Source organism: Oncorhynchus mykiss, chromosome 18 (assembly GCF_013265735.2).
Source record: "Oncorhynchus mykiss isolate Arlee chromosome 18, USDA_OmykA_1.1, whole genome shotgun sequence".
NCBI lineage: Eukaryota > Metazoa > Chordata > Actinopteri > Salmoniformes > Salmonidae > Oncorhynchus > Oncorhynchus mykiss.
In genome coordinates, this window is record NC_048582.1 from 50093741 (window position 1) to 50111665 (window position 17925).

The 17925-nt window shown below is 42.1% G+C and overlaps 2 protein-coding genes across 3 annotated transcripts in view; one reads left to right on the forward strand and one right to left on the reverse strand.

The window, feature by feature from the left end:
- The first annotated feature begins 7687 nt into the window (after positions 1-7687).
- Positions 7688-11180, forward strand: LOC110496436 (glycoprotein-N-acetylgalactosamine 3-beta-galactosyltransferase 1-like). Its single transcript, XM_021572339.2, has 2 exons — positions 7688-8877; positions 10893-11180. Exons 1-2 carry the CDS (start codon positions 8272-8274, stop codon positions 11067-11069), a joined length of 783 nt encoding a protein of 260 aa, XP_021428014.1. The 5' UTR covers positions 7688-8271; the 3' UTR covers positions 11070-11180.
- A 361-nt stretch (positions 11181-11541) lies between these two features.
- Positions 11542-17925, reverse strand: part of LOC110496842 (collagen alpha-1(XXVIII) chain) — a 38087-nt gene continuing 31703 nt past the window's right edge. For both annotated transcript variants that reach the window (XM_036953015.1, XM_036953016.1), the window contains 6 exons: positions 17834-17870; positions 17296-17522; positions 16746-17073; positions 15145-15287; positions 14259-14535; positions 11542-12503 (listed from right to left, as the gene is read on the reverse strand). In XM_036953015.1, coding sequence (XP_036808910.1) covers positions 12331-12503; positions 14259-14535; positions 15145-15287; positions 16746-17073; positions 17296-17522; positions 17834-17870 — 1185 coding nt within the window. In that variant the 3' untranslated portion in view covers positions 11542-12330. The remainder of the gene's footprint in view (positions 12504-14258; positions 14536-15144; positions 15288-16745; positions 17074-17295; positions 17523-17833; positions 17871-17925) is intronic.

Genomic DNA, 17925 nt, shown 5'->3' on the forward strand with positions numbered 1-17925 from the left:
AGCAATAAAAGCTTCACTTTTATACCATTGGCTGGGATCACATTTTTCATTGGCTGTCAAAAACAATGATTGATAGGCAGTTTAAACTTCTTGAATTCAACCATTATTGGATTCAAATACACATTTAGATTTGTGAACAGCCATCCACAACAACCACAATCCATAAGGCGCAAATAGCTAAATGAGAGAGCAGCAGTGTGATTCACATCAATGCGCTATTTAGATATCAATAATAAATTATGTCCGTATCGTCATAGACTATACCACTGCGGTCATCCTTACCTTCAAGCGTTTATTCAAGTTGGATAATCTTTGGATGCCGACAGCAGTCGCACCATTGGAAGACATAGCTTGGACTGTGGCCTGCAAAAGCCGTTTCCTGCACTTTACCCACAATCCATCAAACACATTTGGTGTCATCATAGTGGTCTCTGATTTACGGTCATACTCGCTCAAGTGGAACAAATTTAAATTTAGTGCTGATTTGAATGTCATTGAGAAAACAAAGAAGTGTCAAATATATTTTTTTCGCAAGCATCCTTTCTGGATTCAAAAGTATCTGTAATCTGAATACAATATTTTTGCTGGCAATGTAACAGATTACATTTACCGTTTTTTTTAATCCCTTACTTTTAATGGATTACATGTAATCCGTTACTCCCCAACCCTGGTTACATACTAATCTTCAACATAATAGACATTAATGAATATAGAGCAAATTAATAAAAACCAACTGGGGTGGTTTAAACTATAGAGTAATATAATAGAAATGTGTTTTTTAATGAAATTCTTTCTAGTGTGGGAACCATGCTTGGGGTGCCAAGGTTTAGTTAGAGCATTGGGCCAGTAACCAGAAGGCTTCTAGTTCAAATCCCCAACCTGACAAGGTAAAAATCGGAAGCTAAGGTTTTAATACAAGGTCACATGACAAATTTAACAGCTTCCTATTGTTTGATTTTATTACGCTCCTAAGTGAACAGCTATCAACTGATATTAAATCATAGGTCACCATTTCTCTCCCTCCCCAGCATATCTGGTGTTTGGGTTAAAGATAAGTTGTGCCCTTGACGTTGTGAACTCAAACAGTCTGTAAGAGACACAGTGGACAAATTGGAACAGAGTTAGGCTATATGAATAATTGAATAGGATACATGTTTGTCAATCTAAGTGGATTTCTAATTATTATTTCTCAATTCGATAGTTTAAATAACGCCAGTGACATAAAACAGTAATTTTCATGGAAAACTGTCCAAAATGAAATTAAATTAGATCCATAGGAATGTTTTTAGTACAAGTGAACCAGAAAAAAGCTGATAAACTGGCACCAACTTTTGCAGGCCCTAGCAGATTTACTAAACAATAAGTTTCATATTTTGACTATTTGATCTCCCAGTGACAGAAAGTACAGAATGCAGGCATTTGTCAATGCAACAGGTCTGTACAATAAGATTACAAGTGAAAGGAGCTCTGGGATTGTTTTACTTTAGCAGGTGCTTATTCCGGTATGATTACAGTTGAAGTCGGAAGTTTACATACACTTTAGCCAAATACATTTAAACTCAGTTTTTTACAATTCCTGATATTTAATCCTAGTAAATATTCCCTGTCTTAGGTCAGTTAGAATCACCACTTTATTTTAAGAGTGTGAAATGTCAGAATAATTGTAGAGAGAATGATTTATTTCAGCTTTTATTTCTTTCATCACATTCCCAGTGGGTCAGAAGTTTACATACACTAAATTAGTATTTGGTAGTATTGCCTTTAAATTGTTTAACTTGGGTCAAACTTTTCGGGTAGCCTTCCACAAGCTTCCCACAATAAGTTGGGTGAATTTTGGCCCATTCCTCCTGACAGAGCTGGTGTAACTCAGTCAGGTTTGTAGGCCTCCTTGCTCATGCACGCTTTTATAGTTCTGCCCACAAATCTTCTCTAGGATTGAGGTCAGGGCTTTGTGATGGCCACTCCAATACCTTGACTTTGTTGTCCTTAAGCCATAACTTTGGAAGTATGCTTGGGGTTATTGTCCATTTGGAAGACCAAGCTTTAACTTCCTGACTGATGTCTTGAGATGTTGCTTCAATCCACATACTTTTTCTCCCTCATGAAGCATTCTATTTTGTGCAGCAAAGCAACCCCACAACATAATGCTGCCACCCCCATGCTTCATGGTTGGGATGGTGTTCTTCGGCTTGCAAGCCTCCCCCTTTTTCCTCCAAATTTAACTATGATCATTATGGTCAAACAGTTCTATTTTTGTTTCATCTGACCAGAGGACATTTCTCCAAAAAGTACGATCTTTGTCCCCATGTGCAGTTGCAAACCATAGTCTGGCTTTTTTATGGTGGTTTTGGAGCAGTGGCTTCTTCCTTGCTGAGCGGCCTTTCAGGTTATGTCGATATAGGACTTGTTTTACTGTGGATATAGATACTTTTGTACCTGTTTCATCCAGCATCTTCACAAGGTCCCCTGTTGTTTTTCTGGGATTGATTTGCTCTTCTCGCACCAAAGCACGTTCATCTCTAGGAAACAGAAACGCCTATCCTTCCTGAGCGGAATGACGGCTGCGTGGTCCCATGGTGTTTATACTTGCGTACTATTGTTTTTTCAGATGACAAACGTAACTGCAGGCGTTTGGAAATTGCTCCCAAGGATGAACCATACTTGTGGAGGTCTACAATTATTTTTCTGCGGTCTTGGCTGATTTCTTTTGATTTCCCCATGATGTCAAGCAAAGGCACTGAGTTTGAAGGTAGGCCTTGAAATACATCCACAGGTACACCTCCAATTGACTCAAATGATGACAATTAGCCTATCAGAAGCTTCAAAAGCCATGACATAATTCTCTGGAATTTTCCAAGCTGTTTAATGGCTCAGTCAACTTAGTGTAAGTAAACGTCTGACTCACTGGAATTGTGATACAGTGAATTATAAGTGAAATAATCTGTCTGTAAACAATTTTCTGAAAAATGACTTGTGTCATGCACAAAGTAGATGTCCTAACCGACTTGCCAAAACTATAGTTTCTTAACAAGAAATTTGTGGAGTGGTTGAAAAATGAGTTTTAATGACTCCAACATAAGTGTATGTAAACTTCCGATTTCAACTGTATATGTAGGGTGAATTCAGAAAAAGTGGGACACACGTTCGGAGATTTAATTTTTTCAATTTATTTAAACCTTTATTTAACTCGGCAAGTCAGTTAAGAACAAATTCTTATTTACAATGACAGCCTACCAACGGAGGGGTGCAACTCATTATTAGGAAGGTGTTCTGAATGTTTTGTACACTCAGGGTAGGTTCTGCCAGTGTCTGTTTGTGCAAGGACCACCAATAACCACCAAGGACAGCGAGTGTTGCTGTTTTATCGAGTGAAAAACAGACTTCTTGGCATTTATAGATAAATGATGCTGTTTAATTAGAATGTATGAGAAGAAATGTGTAGCTGAAATAGGCTACTGCCGAGAAATGTTTCCAATTCCAATGATGATGATGATTATAAGTACATGATGTGGATTATTGCCACAACACAACTTTGTCTTCAGGGTCACTGGCTCTGTCAGACAGATTTACTATGGGTTCTATGGTATGTAATTACACATGTTCTGTCATCAGTAAATTTCACACAGTTCACCCGGTTTATTTTGATTTGATTTGTTTTTATGTATGTATTTATTTAATAATTTTGTTACTTTACTATCTACCTCCTGTTGCATTTTGTGAAATGTAATCTGACATAATGACCAAAGTTGCATCCCTGAAGATGATAGACAAGTAATTATTGTTGTTATTGTATATTGATTGTTAATGCTGTAAAGGATTTCCCCCTCAATTATATCCAATTCGTTTTTTTGCCTGCCTAGTACATTTATCCAGTAGAGTCCCATTAAGTATTTTTACCTTCCTTATATCATTCTTCCTTTTCAGGAAGGGTTTTTGGGTTCTTGGAAGCAGCTTTCATTCTGCCACTGATTGAAATGCCCTGATGGAATGGAGGAAAATAGTCTCTTCTCCAAAGAGAATGTTAAGAATGTTTTTTCCCAATTGGTACTTAGCCTCTGGGTAACCTCTCTAAGGTCAGAGGTCACCATAAAGCAGAACCTGGTAACTTGGTAAGCGGGCCTTTAGCTGTAATCCAGCCAGGGTGACTCCCAAGCAAGATGTTCAAATGTTTAGCCTACTTTGACCCGATGCAATATTAAACTACGCTACATTGTTTTGACCAGGGTCCCGGAACACTTGGAGAACAAACAGATAATCAAGAGTATTTATGCCTGCCTGCCCTTGAGGAGGTTTGCAGATTGCTATGAACCTTTCAGAAGAACGAGTCTGTCTCCCCATATGCATGTGTCTGTCTATTGTTTGTCTATTTAATTATTAAATATAGAAGTTGTTCGCCTTCTGCTTGGGTTCAACTTTTTTCACACCTTGAGCAAATCCATTATTCCCGACAGCTCCATTTTTCAACACTGTTGCATTATCCACAATCAGAGGAGAATAATACCAATATTTCAATACATTTTTGTGTGAACAGGTAAGCTAATATAATTTATTAAAATATTCAAACGTGTTTTTGTAACTTTAAAAGCAACAATGATTTTGGTTGACATCCATTATTACAATGCATTCTTTTTCAAATACTTTTCCCCCTTGTAAGCTGATCTTGAAACTGATAGCACAATTATTGTTAGTTGTATACTGTATACAGTATATTTGCATGTTTGCATATTATTTTAACAAGTTTGAAGTAGCACGTCTTTGTTCATCTGCCCAAACTCACTTCTCCTTCATATTTGTATCACTCACAGGGTTTGATCTGAAGGAGAGGGGAATGAGGATCAATCTTTCAACTGTATTCTTTGTGTCTGGGCTGTGTATAGGATTTCTGTCTATCCTATACATTGTTTACTCAGATCCTAGCACTGTAGACCCAGCTGTTTTCCTTCTGGGTAATTCCAATGGAGTTCAGTATGACAGGGGGGTTCCAAGACACATGCACTCAGGTAAATGACTTATTACTTATTATTGATAATAAATTACAAATAGCTGTAATTAATTTTTTATTACAATGTAATATCATTCAGTTATAAAAATTGAATTTAATTGAAACAACTAGGTTATTGGGTCTCTTTCCTCTTAATATGGAGGTGTACAGTGAGTGTACAAAACATTATGAACACCTGCTCTTTCAATGACAAACTGACTTTGTGAATCCAGGGGAAAGCTATGATCCCTTATACGGTTACATAAAAACTGTAATATCTTATGCTTCACGGAGTCGTGGCTAAACGACTATATTATCAACATGCAGCTGGCTGGTTATACCTTGTATCGGCAGGATAGAACAATGGCGTCTGGTAAGACAAGGAGTGGGGGGCCTATGCATAAGTCTCACGGTTTTGCTCGCCTGAGGTAGAGTATCTCATGATAAGCTGTAGACCACACTATCTACCTGTATCTTTAGTAGCTGTCTACATACCACCACAGACCGATGCTGACACTAAGACCGCACTGAATGAGCTGTATAAGGCCATAAGCAAACAGAAAAACGCTCATCCAGAGGCGGCGCTCTTAGTGGCCGGGGACTTCAATGCAGGGAAACTTAAATCTGTTTTACCAAATTTCTATCAGCATGTTGAATGTGCAAACAGAGGGAAAAACTCTAGACCACCTTGACTCCACACACAAAACTCTCCCTCACCCTCCATTTGGCAAATCTGACCGTAATTCTATCCTCCTGATTCCTGCTTACAAGCTAAAATTAAAGCAGGAAGCACCAATGACTCAGTCAATAAAAAAGAGGTCAGATGAAGCAGATGCTAAGCAACAGGACTGTTTTGCTAGCACCGACTGGAATATGTTCCCGGATTCTTCCTATGGCATTGAAGAGTACACCACATCAGTCATTGGCTTCATCAATAAGTGCATCGATGACGTCGTCCCCACAGAGACTGTATGTACAAACCCCAACCAGAAGCCGTGGATTACAGGCAACATCCGCACTGAGCTAAAGGCTAGAGCTGCCGCTTTCAAGGAGCGGGACTCTTACCCGGAAGCTTAGAAGAAATCCCGCTATGCCCTCCGACGAACCATCAAAAAGGCAACGTGTCAATATGGGACTAAGATCGAATCATACTACACCAGCTCCAAAGCTCGTCAGATGTGACAGGGCTTGTAACCATTACAGACTACAAAGAGAAGCGCAGCCGAGAGCTGCCCAGTGACACGAGACTACCAGATGACACGAGCCTTGTGTACCCTCAAGCATGCGCTGACCAACTGGCAAGTGTCTTCACTGACATTTTCAACCTCTCCCTGTCTGAGTCTGTAATACCAACATGTTTTAAGCAGACCGTCCAGAGTCCTTGTGCCCAAGAACACTAAGGTAATCTGCCTAAATGACTACTGACCCGTAGCGCTCACGTCTGTAGCCATGAAGTGCTTTGAAAGGCTGATCATGGCTCACATCAACACCATTATTCCAGAAACCCTAGACCCACACCAATTTGCATACTGCCCTAACAGATCCACAGATGATGCAATCTCTATTGCACTCCACACTGCCCATTCCCACATGGACATAAGGAACACCTATGTGAGAATGCTTTTCATTGACTACAGCTCAGCGTTCAACACCATAGTGCCCTCAAAGCTCATCACTAAGGTAAGGACCCTGGGACAAAACACCTCCCTCTGCAACTGGATCCTGGACTTCCTGACGGGCCGCCCCCAGGTGTTAAGGGTAGGTAACAACACATCCACCACGCTGATCCTCAACAAAGGGGCCCCTCAGGAGTGCGTGCTCAGTCCCCTCCTGTACTCCCTGTTCACTCATGACTGCATGGCCAGGCACGACTCCAACACAATCATTAAGTTTGCCAATGACACAAGACTGGTAGGCCTGATCACCGACAACGACGAGACAGCCTATAGGGAGGAGGTCAGAGACCTGGCCGTGTGGTGCCAGGATAACAACCTCTCCCTCAATGTGATCAAGACAAAGGCGATGATTGTGAACAGGAAAAGGAGGACAGAGCACGCCCCCATTCTCATAAACAGTGCTGTAGTGGAGCAGCAAACTAACATGGTCCAAGCAACGAACTAACATGGTCCAAGCACACCAAGACAGTCGTGAAGAGGGCACAACAAAACCTATTCCCCCTCAGGAGACTGAAAAGATTTGGCATGGGTCCTCAGATCCTCAAAAGGTTCTACAGCTGCACCATCGAGAGCATCCTGACTGGTTGCATCACTGCCTGGTATGTCCACTGCTCTGCATCCGACCGCACGTCACTACAGAGGGTAGTGTGTATGGCCCAGTACATCACTGGGGCCAAGCTTCCTGCCATCCAGAACCTCTATACCAGGCGGTGTCAGAAGAAGGCCCTAAAAATGGTCAAAGACTCCAGCCACCCTAGTCATAGACTGTTCTCTCTACTACCGCATGGCTAGCGGTACCGGAGCGCCAAGTCTATGTCCAAGAGGCTTCTAAACAGCTTCTACCCCCAAGCCATAAGACTCCTGAACATCTAATCAAATGGCTACCCAGACTATTTGCATTGCCCCTCCTCTTTTACACTGCTGCTGCTCTCTATTATTATCTATGCATAGTCACTTTAATAACACTACCTACATGTACATATTACCTCAATTACCTCAACTAACCGGTGCCCCAGCACATTGACTCTGTACCGGTACCCCCTGTATATAGTCTCGCTATTGTTATTGTCTATTTTTAAACTGCATCGTAAAACATCTATTACTCCTGAAAGCATTGTGGTTCCAAGAGGCCAGTGGGTTAGAGAGCACAGTGCTGGAAACACTAGGTGTTTGATTCCCATATAGAGGACACATATCAGGGTTTGGGTCAATTCCATCTCAATTCCAGTCAATTCAGAAAGTAAATTAAATACCAATTCAAATAAAAAAGTGTCCTAATTGAAAAGCATTGGAAGATAATTGGAATTAGAGTTGGAATTTAATTGTACTCCCTGAATTGACTGAAATTGAAATGGAATTGACCCCAAACAATCCACACACTGAGGAAAACTACTCAATTTCGAAATTGCACCTTGTGCATTCTACTATTACAACTTTAAAAAGTAAGTTGAAAGCCGGACTCAGTTCGGGGGGAGGGGGGCGTCCTCTCAGTTTGGGAACCACTGTGCTAAATGACCACAATTTTCATTAATTATCTTTAAATGATCTCTTTCAGATGAGAACAGGAGTGTTGCAGCCAACCTGTCCCAGAAGGTGCGTCTGCTATGTTGGATCATGACTGGACCTAAGAACCTGGAGTCTAGAACCAAACACATCCGGGCCACCTGGGCCAACCGATGCAACAAAATCCTCTACATGAGTTCAGTGGAGACAGAATTCCCCACGGTGGGGCTCAACGTAACCGAGGGACGAGACCAGCTCTACTGGAAGACCATCAGAGCCTTCCAGTACATCTATCAACACCACCGCAACGACTACGACTGGGTCCTCAAAGCTGATGATGACACGTTTGTGGTCATCGAAAACCTCCGCTACACCTTGTCCAAACAGGACCCGGAGAAGCCTGTGTACTTTGGGAGAAGGTTCCGCCCGTTCGTCCACCAGGGTTACATGAGCGGTGGAGCCGGCTATGTCCTCAGTAAAGAAGCCGTCAGAAGGTTCATCGAGGGATTTGACATGGCGAAATGTACCCACTTTTCCATCATAGAAGACATGGCTCTGGGGAAGTGTATGGAGACAATGGGTGTGGAGCCGGGAGACTCCAGAGATGTGAAGGGAAGGCAGACGTTTCATCCCTACCCACCAGACAAGTACCTGATCAAAAAGCCACCCAGAAAACGGCCTTGGTTTCTCTTGTATGACTACTACAAACCCAGAGAGGTAAGCATACCCTACCCAAAATCAACTGTTCACTTACAAGTACACTCATACCATTCTATTCTATTCTCAACTCTGTGTGTGGTTGTGATGCTCTCTCAATCACGTGTAGTATGGGAGAATTGTCATAGGTGCTTAAGGTTTGGCATTCACAGTGTAATGACTGACTAGATAAAGTAAATCTTTACTCATAGATTTACTCATGGCTTTGTACTTATTATAAATAAGTAGCCTTGCACAAACCTTGGCTTACGTTAGTGAGCATTTCTCATTTGCCAAGATAAACCATCCACATGACAGGTGTGGCATATCAAGAAGATCATTAAATAGCATGATCATTACACAGTTGCACCTTGTGCTGGGGACTATAAAAGTGAACTCTAAAATGTGCAGTTACACAACACAATGCCACAGATGCCTCAAGTTTTGATGGTGCGTGCAATTGGCATGCTGACTGCAGGAATATCCACCAGAGCTGTTGCCAGATAATTTAACATTCATTTCTCTACCATATGCCGCCTCTAACGTCGTTTTATAGAATTTGGCAGTACGTCTAACCGGCCTCACAACCGCAGACCACATGTAACCACGCCAGCCCAGGACCACCATATCCGGCTTCTTCATCTGCGGGATTGTCTGAGACCAGCCACAGGGATAGCTGATGAAACTATTGGTTTGCACAACCAAAGAACTTCTTCACAAACTGTCAGAAACCGTCTCAGGGAAGCTCATCTGCATGCACGTCATCCTCACCGGGGTCTTGATCTGACTGTGGTTCAGCGTCGTAACCAACTTCAGTGGATAAGTGCTCACCTTCAATGCCCACTGGCACTCTGGAAAAGTGTGCTCTTCCCGGATGAACTCCAGTTTCAACTGTACCTGGCAGATGGCAGACAGCGTGTATGGTGTCGTGTGGGTGAGCGGTTTGCTGATGTCAACGTTTTGAACAGAGTGCCCTATGGTGGGGTTATGGTATGGGTAGGCATAAGCTATGGACAACAAACACAATTGCATTTTATTGATGTCAATTTAAATGCACAGAGATACCGTGATGAGATCCTGAGGCCGATTGTCGTGCCATTCATCCGCCACCATCACCTCGTGTTTCAGCATGATAATGCAGTCCCATGTCACGAGAATCTGTACACAATTCCTGGAAGCTGAAAATGTCCCAGTTATTCCAGGGCCTGCATACTCACCAGACATGTCCCCCATTGAGCATGTTTGGGATGCTCTGGATCGACTGCCATGTGCGACAGTGTGTTCCACTTCCCACCAATATGCAGCAACTTCACACAGCCAGTGAAGAGGAGTGGGACAACATTCCACAGGCCACAATCAACAGCCTGAACAACTCTATGTGAAGGAGATGTGTCGCGCTGCATGAGGCTAACGGTGGTCAAACCAGATACTGACTGGTTTTCTGACCCACGCTCCTACTTTTTTTTTAGGGTATCAGTGACCAACAGATGATTATCTGTATTCCCAGTGTTAGGTTCTAATCTTTAAGAGTAAATGACTCCACGGACACCAGAGAATCTTAACCAATTTCTATTCTTCCCAAAGGGTCGATACTGCTGTAATTCAGACAAAGACATGGCTTCCCACGTGGTATTATTCATACCCCGCTTTGGGTGGCGTCTCCTCCTTGTCTCGAAACATTGCATCATTCTTACTAGTCAGGGAGCTAAGTGATATGAGCCTTCAACGGTTTCTCCCCTTATCAGTGCTGTCACATGCGATTGTTTTCCCTGCACTCAGCCCCTCCCAAGCTTATTTATGGCACCTAACTAATGTTCCTATACCTCTGAGTATAACAATGTTCAAAATGTCACCCTGAAGCCAACACCAGTCATGTGAAATCCATAGATTATGGCTTTATTTATTTCAATTGACTGATTTCCTTATATGAATTGTAACTCTGTTTGTAATCTTTGAAATTGTTGCATGTTGGGTTTATATTTTTGTTCAGTGTATAAAGTTTTACACAGGCTTAATACAGCCTTTCTTTCTCCCAGGGCCCAGAATGTTGTTCAGATCACACCGTATCCTTTCACTACATCTACAATGTACAGATGTACATGCTGGAATATCTGACCTATAACCTACGGCCCTACGGATACCAGTACAGGTACAACCCTGATTCTGCAGGAACTGAAAGTGAGAGTAACACACCCACACCGGTCTCTGCCTAACACAGAGATAACACAGACAGACTACTGCACTGAAGAAAGTATGTATTACTGTGTAATGTTTAAATGCCAGAAACAACAGCTGACCCTGCCACTTTGTTTGGTATGCTGAGCGATGAGACTGGGGAAATGTAACCACTCTCAAATTCATCGACACGGTAGTTTTAAACATATTTTGAAACGATACATGGTTTGTTTACGACTCAAATGACAGCAACTATATTAACAATGAAGTTCTAGAGTTATTGTGAAAAGGGTGAGACAGTTGTAGTAAGCTCATAAGGCATTTACTATTTATTGTATGTCATTAATCAAATTTGATTTGAGAAGCAGGGAATCTTCCAGACTGCCTTTAACTGTAGGTTTGTAATAATGACCACAAGTGTCAGTCATTTCCCCTGTTTGTCATTCAAAAGTACATATGATACTTATTGTAGCTGAAAGTGCTTATGATTTAAGCACTCCATATGTTTTATTTTTTATATATTTATTAAAACAAACACGTTTATTCTGTTGTGTGAGCTTCACATTTCCTTCTTTGCTTTTGTTGTACAATATTAAACAAAAATATATTTTACAGCCAAGTGTTCATTTTTTACAACTTACAGTAAAACAAAGGTTAACATGGTAGTTTGTTAATATGAAAATAGAAGTATCTACTTCCTGTCTTCTACAGATTTCTGGAGGTCGAGCACGATATATAACACCCCGTTTGTTAGCGAAAGATGACACTGAGATAGAACTGGACAATATACAACACACATACAGTAGATATGTCATTTTATGTCATGAGAATCCTGACCTGTGAGAATCTGTTCAGATCACAGGGTTTTTGGTTTGGAAGTTATTAAGGTGTCTTTTTATTGGACAATTATTTGAAGCAACACAATGGGTAAAAACAATAGTGTGTGAAAATAGACAAAATGTAAACAGGTTGAACATTTGTACAGTACAGGGGCTGGTTCACAGACTACATAAAGAACACAGAAATAAAGAGACAGTATACAGGTCCTCTCTGGAGCATCAGTGTAGCAGTGCTGTCGTTCGCCTGAGCTTTGGTCGAACTATAACTGATAGAAAGCTTATGTCCCGATTCTCCACCCTTCTGCGAAGTATGCACTTACACACTCCCCATCCTCAAGAGAATTGGTACGCAGCCATAGATAGATAGATAGGAGCCCATGTCCTCAGTGCATCCCTCTGACATTATCATTGGGGAATTTGCACACGGCCCTTCTCTCTTTAAACAAAGCACAACTGTCTGTTACGTGCGGACGCAAACGCTCCTGCACCCGGCCTCCGACTCAAACTGGTTTCCGTTACCCTGGCAACCTCCATACCAGAACTGGGCGCAGGAGTTGGCTTCCGGGTCGTAGTACCACCTGACCACATACTGACGACACGGCCCAGGGTCCAACGGCTGTCTGCACCCCACCACTGGAACAGACAAGAGGTTTTTGTCATACTGTTTCATTTATAATTAGGGGGTAGATCAGCTTTAATATTGCCGATAGATTGTAGCTTCCATCAATGTAATCGTCTGCATCATTTCCAATCGCCCATACATAGATTTTTTCCTTTATTATTTTCCCCTAACCCTACCATCCCTCCCCTAATTGGAGTAAACTAATGGACAACAACTCTTAGGCTTCTCCTTCCAGATCATACATACAACATACATTTGATGGAGACAGTATATTTTACAATAGTTATCTTTTGTTTGTTTTGAGTCCCATCCTTCAGCTCCACTCAACCCCTCCCAACTATCTCTGAACACCATCCGGTTATGGTTAACTGTACTGTGATGTTTCAGAAAAGTTCTGATTCTAAATGAAAGATACACATTTTTGCTAAGAGTATTATTATATTATTGATCGATTGACTATGACTTTTTTTTAAATCATCCAGCAGCCATTCCTGAAGCTGCGACCAAAAACAACTACATATGGACAGTACCAAAACAAATTATCTAATGATTCTCTTCTCTTCAGTTTTTGTAAGACTTTATAAAGGCTTCTTCATCCTAATAACAAGTTATAAAGCATTACACTTGTTTTATAAATACTTATAGGACTTTATACTTCAACACACAGACTAACAGAGAGGCAAATGGGTTAATACGTCTGTTTGTTAAAGATGTGACAACCCTGAACAAGTAAACAGATCTGAGTCTACCAGGTAACAGCAGGTAGCCTAGTGGTTAGAGTGTTGGACTAGGCAGGTAGCCTAGTGGTTAGAGTGTTGGACTAGGCAGGTAGCCTAGTGGTTAGAGTGTTGGACTAGGCAGGTAGCCTAGTGGTTAGAGCTTTGGACTAGGCAGGTAGCCTAGTGGTTAGAGTGTTGGACTAGGCAGGTAGCCTAGTGGTTAGAGTGTTGGACTAGGCAGGTAGCCTAGTGGTTAGAGTGTTGGACTAGGCAGGTAGCCTAGTGGTTAGAGTGTTGGACTAGGCAGGTAGCCTAGTGGTTAGAGTGTTGGACTAGGCAGGTAGCCTAGTGGTTAGAGTGTTGGACTAGGCAGGTAGCCTAGTGGTTAGAGTGTTGGACTAGGCAGGTAGCCTAGTGGTTAGAGCTTTGGACTAGGCAGGTAGCCTAGTGGTTAGAGCTTTGGACTAGGCAGGTAGCCTAGTGGTTAGAGCTTTGGACTGGGCAGGTAGCCTAGTGGTTAGAGTGTTGGACTAGGCAGGTAGCCTAGTGGTTAGAGTGTTGGACTAGGCAGGTAGCCTAGTGGTTAGAGCTTTGGACTAGGCAGGTAGCCTAGTGGTTAAAGCGTTGGACTAGGCAGGTAGCCTAGTGGTTAGAGCGTTGGACTAGGCAGGTAGCCTAGTGGTTAGAGTGTTGGACTAGGCAGGTAGCCTAGTGGTTAGAGTGTTGGACTAGGCAGGTAGCCTAGTGGTTAGAGCATTGGACTAGTAACCCAAAGGTTGCTAGACCGAATCCCAGAGCTGACAAGGTAAAAATCTGTCGTTCTGCCCCTGAAAAAGGCAGTTAACCCACTGTTCCTAGGTCGTCATTGTAAATAAGAATTTGTTCTTAACCGACTTTCCTAGTTAAATAAAAGGATAAATAAATACCATAGACAAAACATTTTAAAGGAGTAATGAGGAAATGTTTCCCAATCAATTGTTTGTACAGTTCGAGATGTATCCTACATAATGTAATTTCTCAAATGGTCATTAAAAAAAAGAGACACACCTGGTACAAAGATGTCTGGCAGAGGCTGGGTGGTCTTGGGGATGTACTGCCAGTTGGTGGGTGTCTGGGGGGTCTGGGGTCCCACCATAGAGATAACAGGGGGTTGCTGCTTCCCCCCCTGGCCGCCTGATGCTGCTGTCATGACGTCTGGGAGCTTGTTCAGGGGTACCTCGAATACCGATGTCTTGCCAGTGTCAATTTCATTCTCGTTGATGCCGGGGGATTCTGGGGCCCGTGAGGAGGGAGGGCTCTCATTCTCAAATATTGGTGGTCCAGGCTGGGGAGGGAGAAATATACAGAGGAAGAAATATCAAACGACTACACATTCCAGACAGTGATCACTGCAGCAGTCATGGTAACAGACTGGATGTTAGAGTCTTACGCAGCTATTTACAGCCCTATGTAGTTTGTTAGAGTGTAGTTTATTAAAGTGTAATACATAAGTTTGTTAGAGTGTAATTTGTGTATTGGTATTGGTATGATCATGTGAAATGTCTACTTTCATGTGGTTTTGGCCATTGTCTGTAATGTCTACTTTAATGTGGTTTTGTCCATTTGTTCGTCTTAAGTGTCTTAGTAAGTTCCTCCCGTAAGTCCTACAAAATTCAAAAGGCACTTGCACATCTGAGCAATATTTTTTGCAGGTGCATGGCAACAGTTGAACAAGATGAAGGAACAAGGAAACCGCACACTGCTCTTGATCGTATCACGGATATTTAATATTTAATAAGCTTACGTATTGGCCTCGCGGCCTTTGTCAGAGAAAGCTCTGACAAAGGCCGTGAGGCCAATATGTAAGCTTATTAAATATCCGTGATACGATCAAGAGCAGTGTGCGGTTTCCTTGTTCCTTCATCCCGTAAGTCCTAAAAGTGTTCTCTCTTACTCTTCTGTAATCGTCCTCAAAGTTGGGTATGCCCCCCCTGTCTGGGACTTCTCTGAAAACCTCAAGGGTGGGTATGGGGTTGTGGATGAAGAGGGTTCCACCGTTGTGCTCACAGATCTGGGTTAGCAGCGTACTCTCCAGGGCTGTGCCAAGACAGACAGTTTAAAAGACTGTAATCAACCTCAATCAAGTTCATTTCAAGCTATTAAAGGATTAAACAGTCATCCAGGGAGTTTCAAAACACAGAACAATCATCACCAGTCATAATAGAATGTCACTGGCCTGTTTCTCTAGCTAGTGTGTGGGAACTCCACCACCTGGTCATGTATATAACCTTTGGTTTAAACTTTAAAGAGCGACTGAACACGTCTATTGGCACATGTGTTTTTCTGTTGCTCATTAGAAAAATGAGATTTCAGTCTTGGAGGTGTGTTTTCTGACCAATTCTGCATTTGGTTAATGATATTTGTCCCCCATAAAACACTGTATAAGTGGAAGCCCTCCCCAAAATCCGCAGAATGAGGCTAAGATACAGTAATTCAAGAAATCTGTAATTCATTTAGAAATTTTTGCTGAGGATGTTGCACAATTTTACATCTGACTAAGGTGTTTGGTGCAGTATTTCTCAAGTTAAATGTGTGACATGTTGTCTTATGTAAACAAATTCGGAGCTGCTGGGCAGGTCTGTCTCACTGTCTATGCTCCATTTTAGACAAGACTGACTTTATGACCAAAATTATCCTATTTTGACTCTGTAGTCAATTTTGACACTAGAATACCTGTTTCTGACTTATCATTGACACAGGACGTCTTCAAATGGATTTGTTGCTTTTTAAAGGCAGTTCTTTAAAGTATCTGATGGCAGTGATGGCAGGCATCCCGAATAAGGGTGACATTTTCCCAAATGTCCTTTTTAAACAGGCCATGCAGTGAGCATAGTTGGGATGTGATGAAACATGATCTATCACACTTAAAGACTTTACAATACTGCAACTATAGTGACAGCGTTTTGTGCAATGCATTTTCACACTGTTTGTTTATACTCAAATACTTACATTTTAAATATTCTATTTATATATAAAAGTTATAGCATTATCACGTTATTGTTATAAAGCAATTTTGGCACTGTTCCGTGCCGATCTACAGAAATCAAGATATCTCCTTCACAAACCCCTTAACGGGGCTCGTCAGTAGAGTTGTTAGAATAGATCTGTTGTCTGTTCTTTTATCAATTTAAGCATATGTATTTAGATAGGCCGATGCCGTTCACATGGATTTAATTTTGTATTGACTGCTATGACTGTGGATGTAAATAAAACCGAACTAGAACCATATACTAGGCAGAGTCTAGCACTTCATCTAGAGTCTAGCAGTTCATCTCGAGTCTAGCACTTCATCTCGAGTCTACAACTTCATCTAGAGTCTAGCACTTTATCTAGAGTCTACAACTTCATCTAGAGTCTACAACTTCATCTAGAGTCTACAACTTCATCTAGAGTCTACAACTTCATCTAGAGTCTACAACTTCATCTAGAGTCTACAACTTCATCTAGAGTCTACAACTTCATCTAGAGTCTACAACTTCATCTAGAACCACATACTCGGCAGCAGCATGAAGTCGTCGATCAGGTACATGTGTTCCTCGTCTGGGTCGGAGGCGATAGCGATCATCTCAGATTGGAACTCTGCGTACAGCGGGTCTTTCTTATTCACCACGCCGATGACAAACATCTCAATGCCGGCGGTGTGGGCCTCCCTGGCAGCTTCCTCGGGCTGCACTGCGTCACGTCGGTCTGCCTGCCCATCGGTTAGTACCACGGCAACTTTACGCACACCGGGCCGCGAGGCCTGGAACAGCTGGTTGGCTCTCCCAATGGCACTACCCGTAAAGGTGCCCTCGCCCAGGTACGGCATTTTCCTCACCGCAGCCTGAGAGAAATTACACAGACAGACAAATATATTTAGATATATAGATAGATGATAGACATACCAGGGGATGAAACAGTGAGTGTAATTAACATCAGACAGAAAAAGGTCTGCTTCAAGAATGCCTAGGCTTTAGCTCAGAGGGCAATGCAGTTGTGACATGCAGGAGACCCGGGATTCGAACCCAGTCTGTGACAGGTACTCATCTGCTTTAATACTACTGACCTTGACGTCATTCTGGCTGGACTGCTGCGTCAGACTGACCACCACTATGTCCACATGACTGTAGAGGACCACACCGATCCTGCTGGCCTCGCGGTTCACAGATACACGGTCAATCAGGGTGTTCACAAAGTCCTTGACCACCTCGAAGTTCTCCGGTCCAACGCTCTCTGAGCTGTCAATCACAAACACCAGCTCCAGAGGACTCTCTCTGCACTTCACACCACAGCCTGAGAACATAAACATAGAGACAGTCTGTATCAATCAATCAAATGTATTTAAAAAGTCATTTTTACATTCGCAGTTGTCACATAGTGTTTTACAGTAACCTGGCCTAGAACCCAAAGAGCAAACAGAAGCAGATTTGATTTATTCATGTTTATTTATTTAGCAAAGGATTGTCCAGCAATAGTAAGAATTGCCACTGTTTTCCAGGGAGCTCTGTGCACAGTTTCTTAGAAAGAAAAAATGTTGGCTAACACTTTAACAATGGTGTTTATGTTCTGTAGGTATGAATAATCAATGAGCTGTTTTAACTCACCACAACTTTCCCTGATAATTTTGATGACTTCCTCTCTCTGTGGGTGGAAGAGGAAAACATTTATGATATTAAAATATGGTTGAGAGACATAA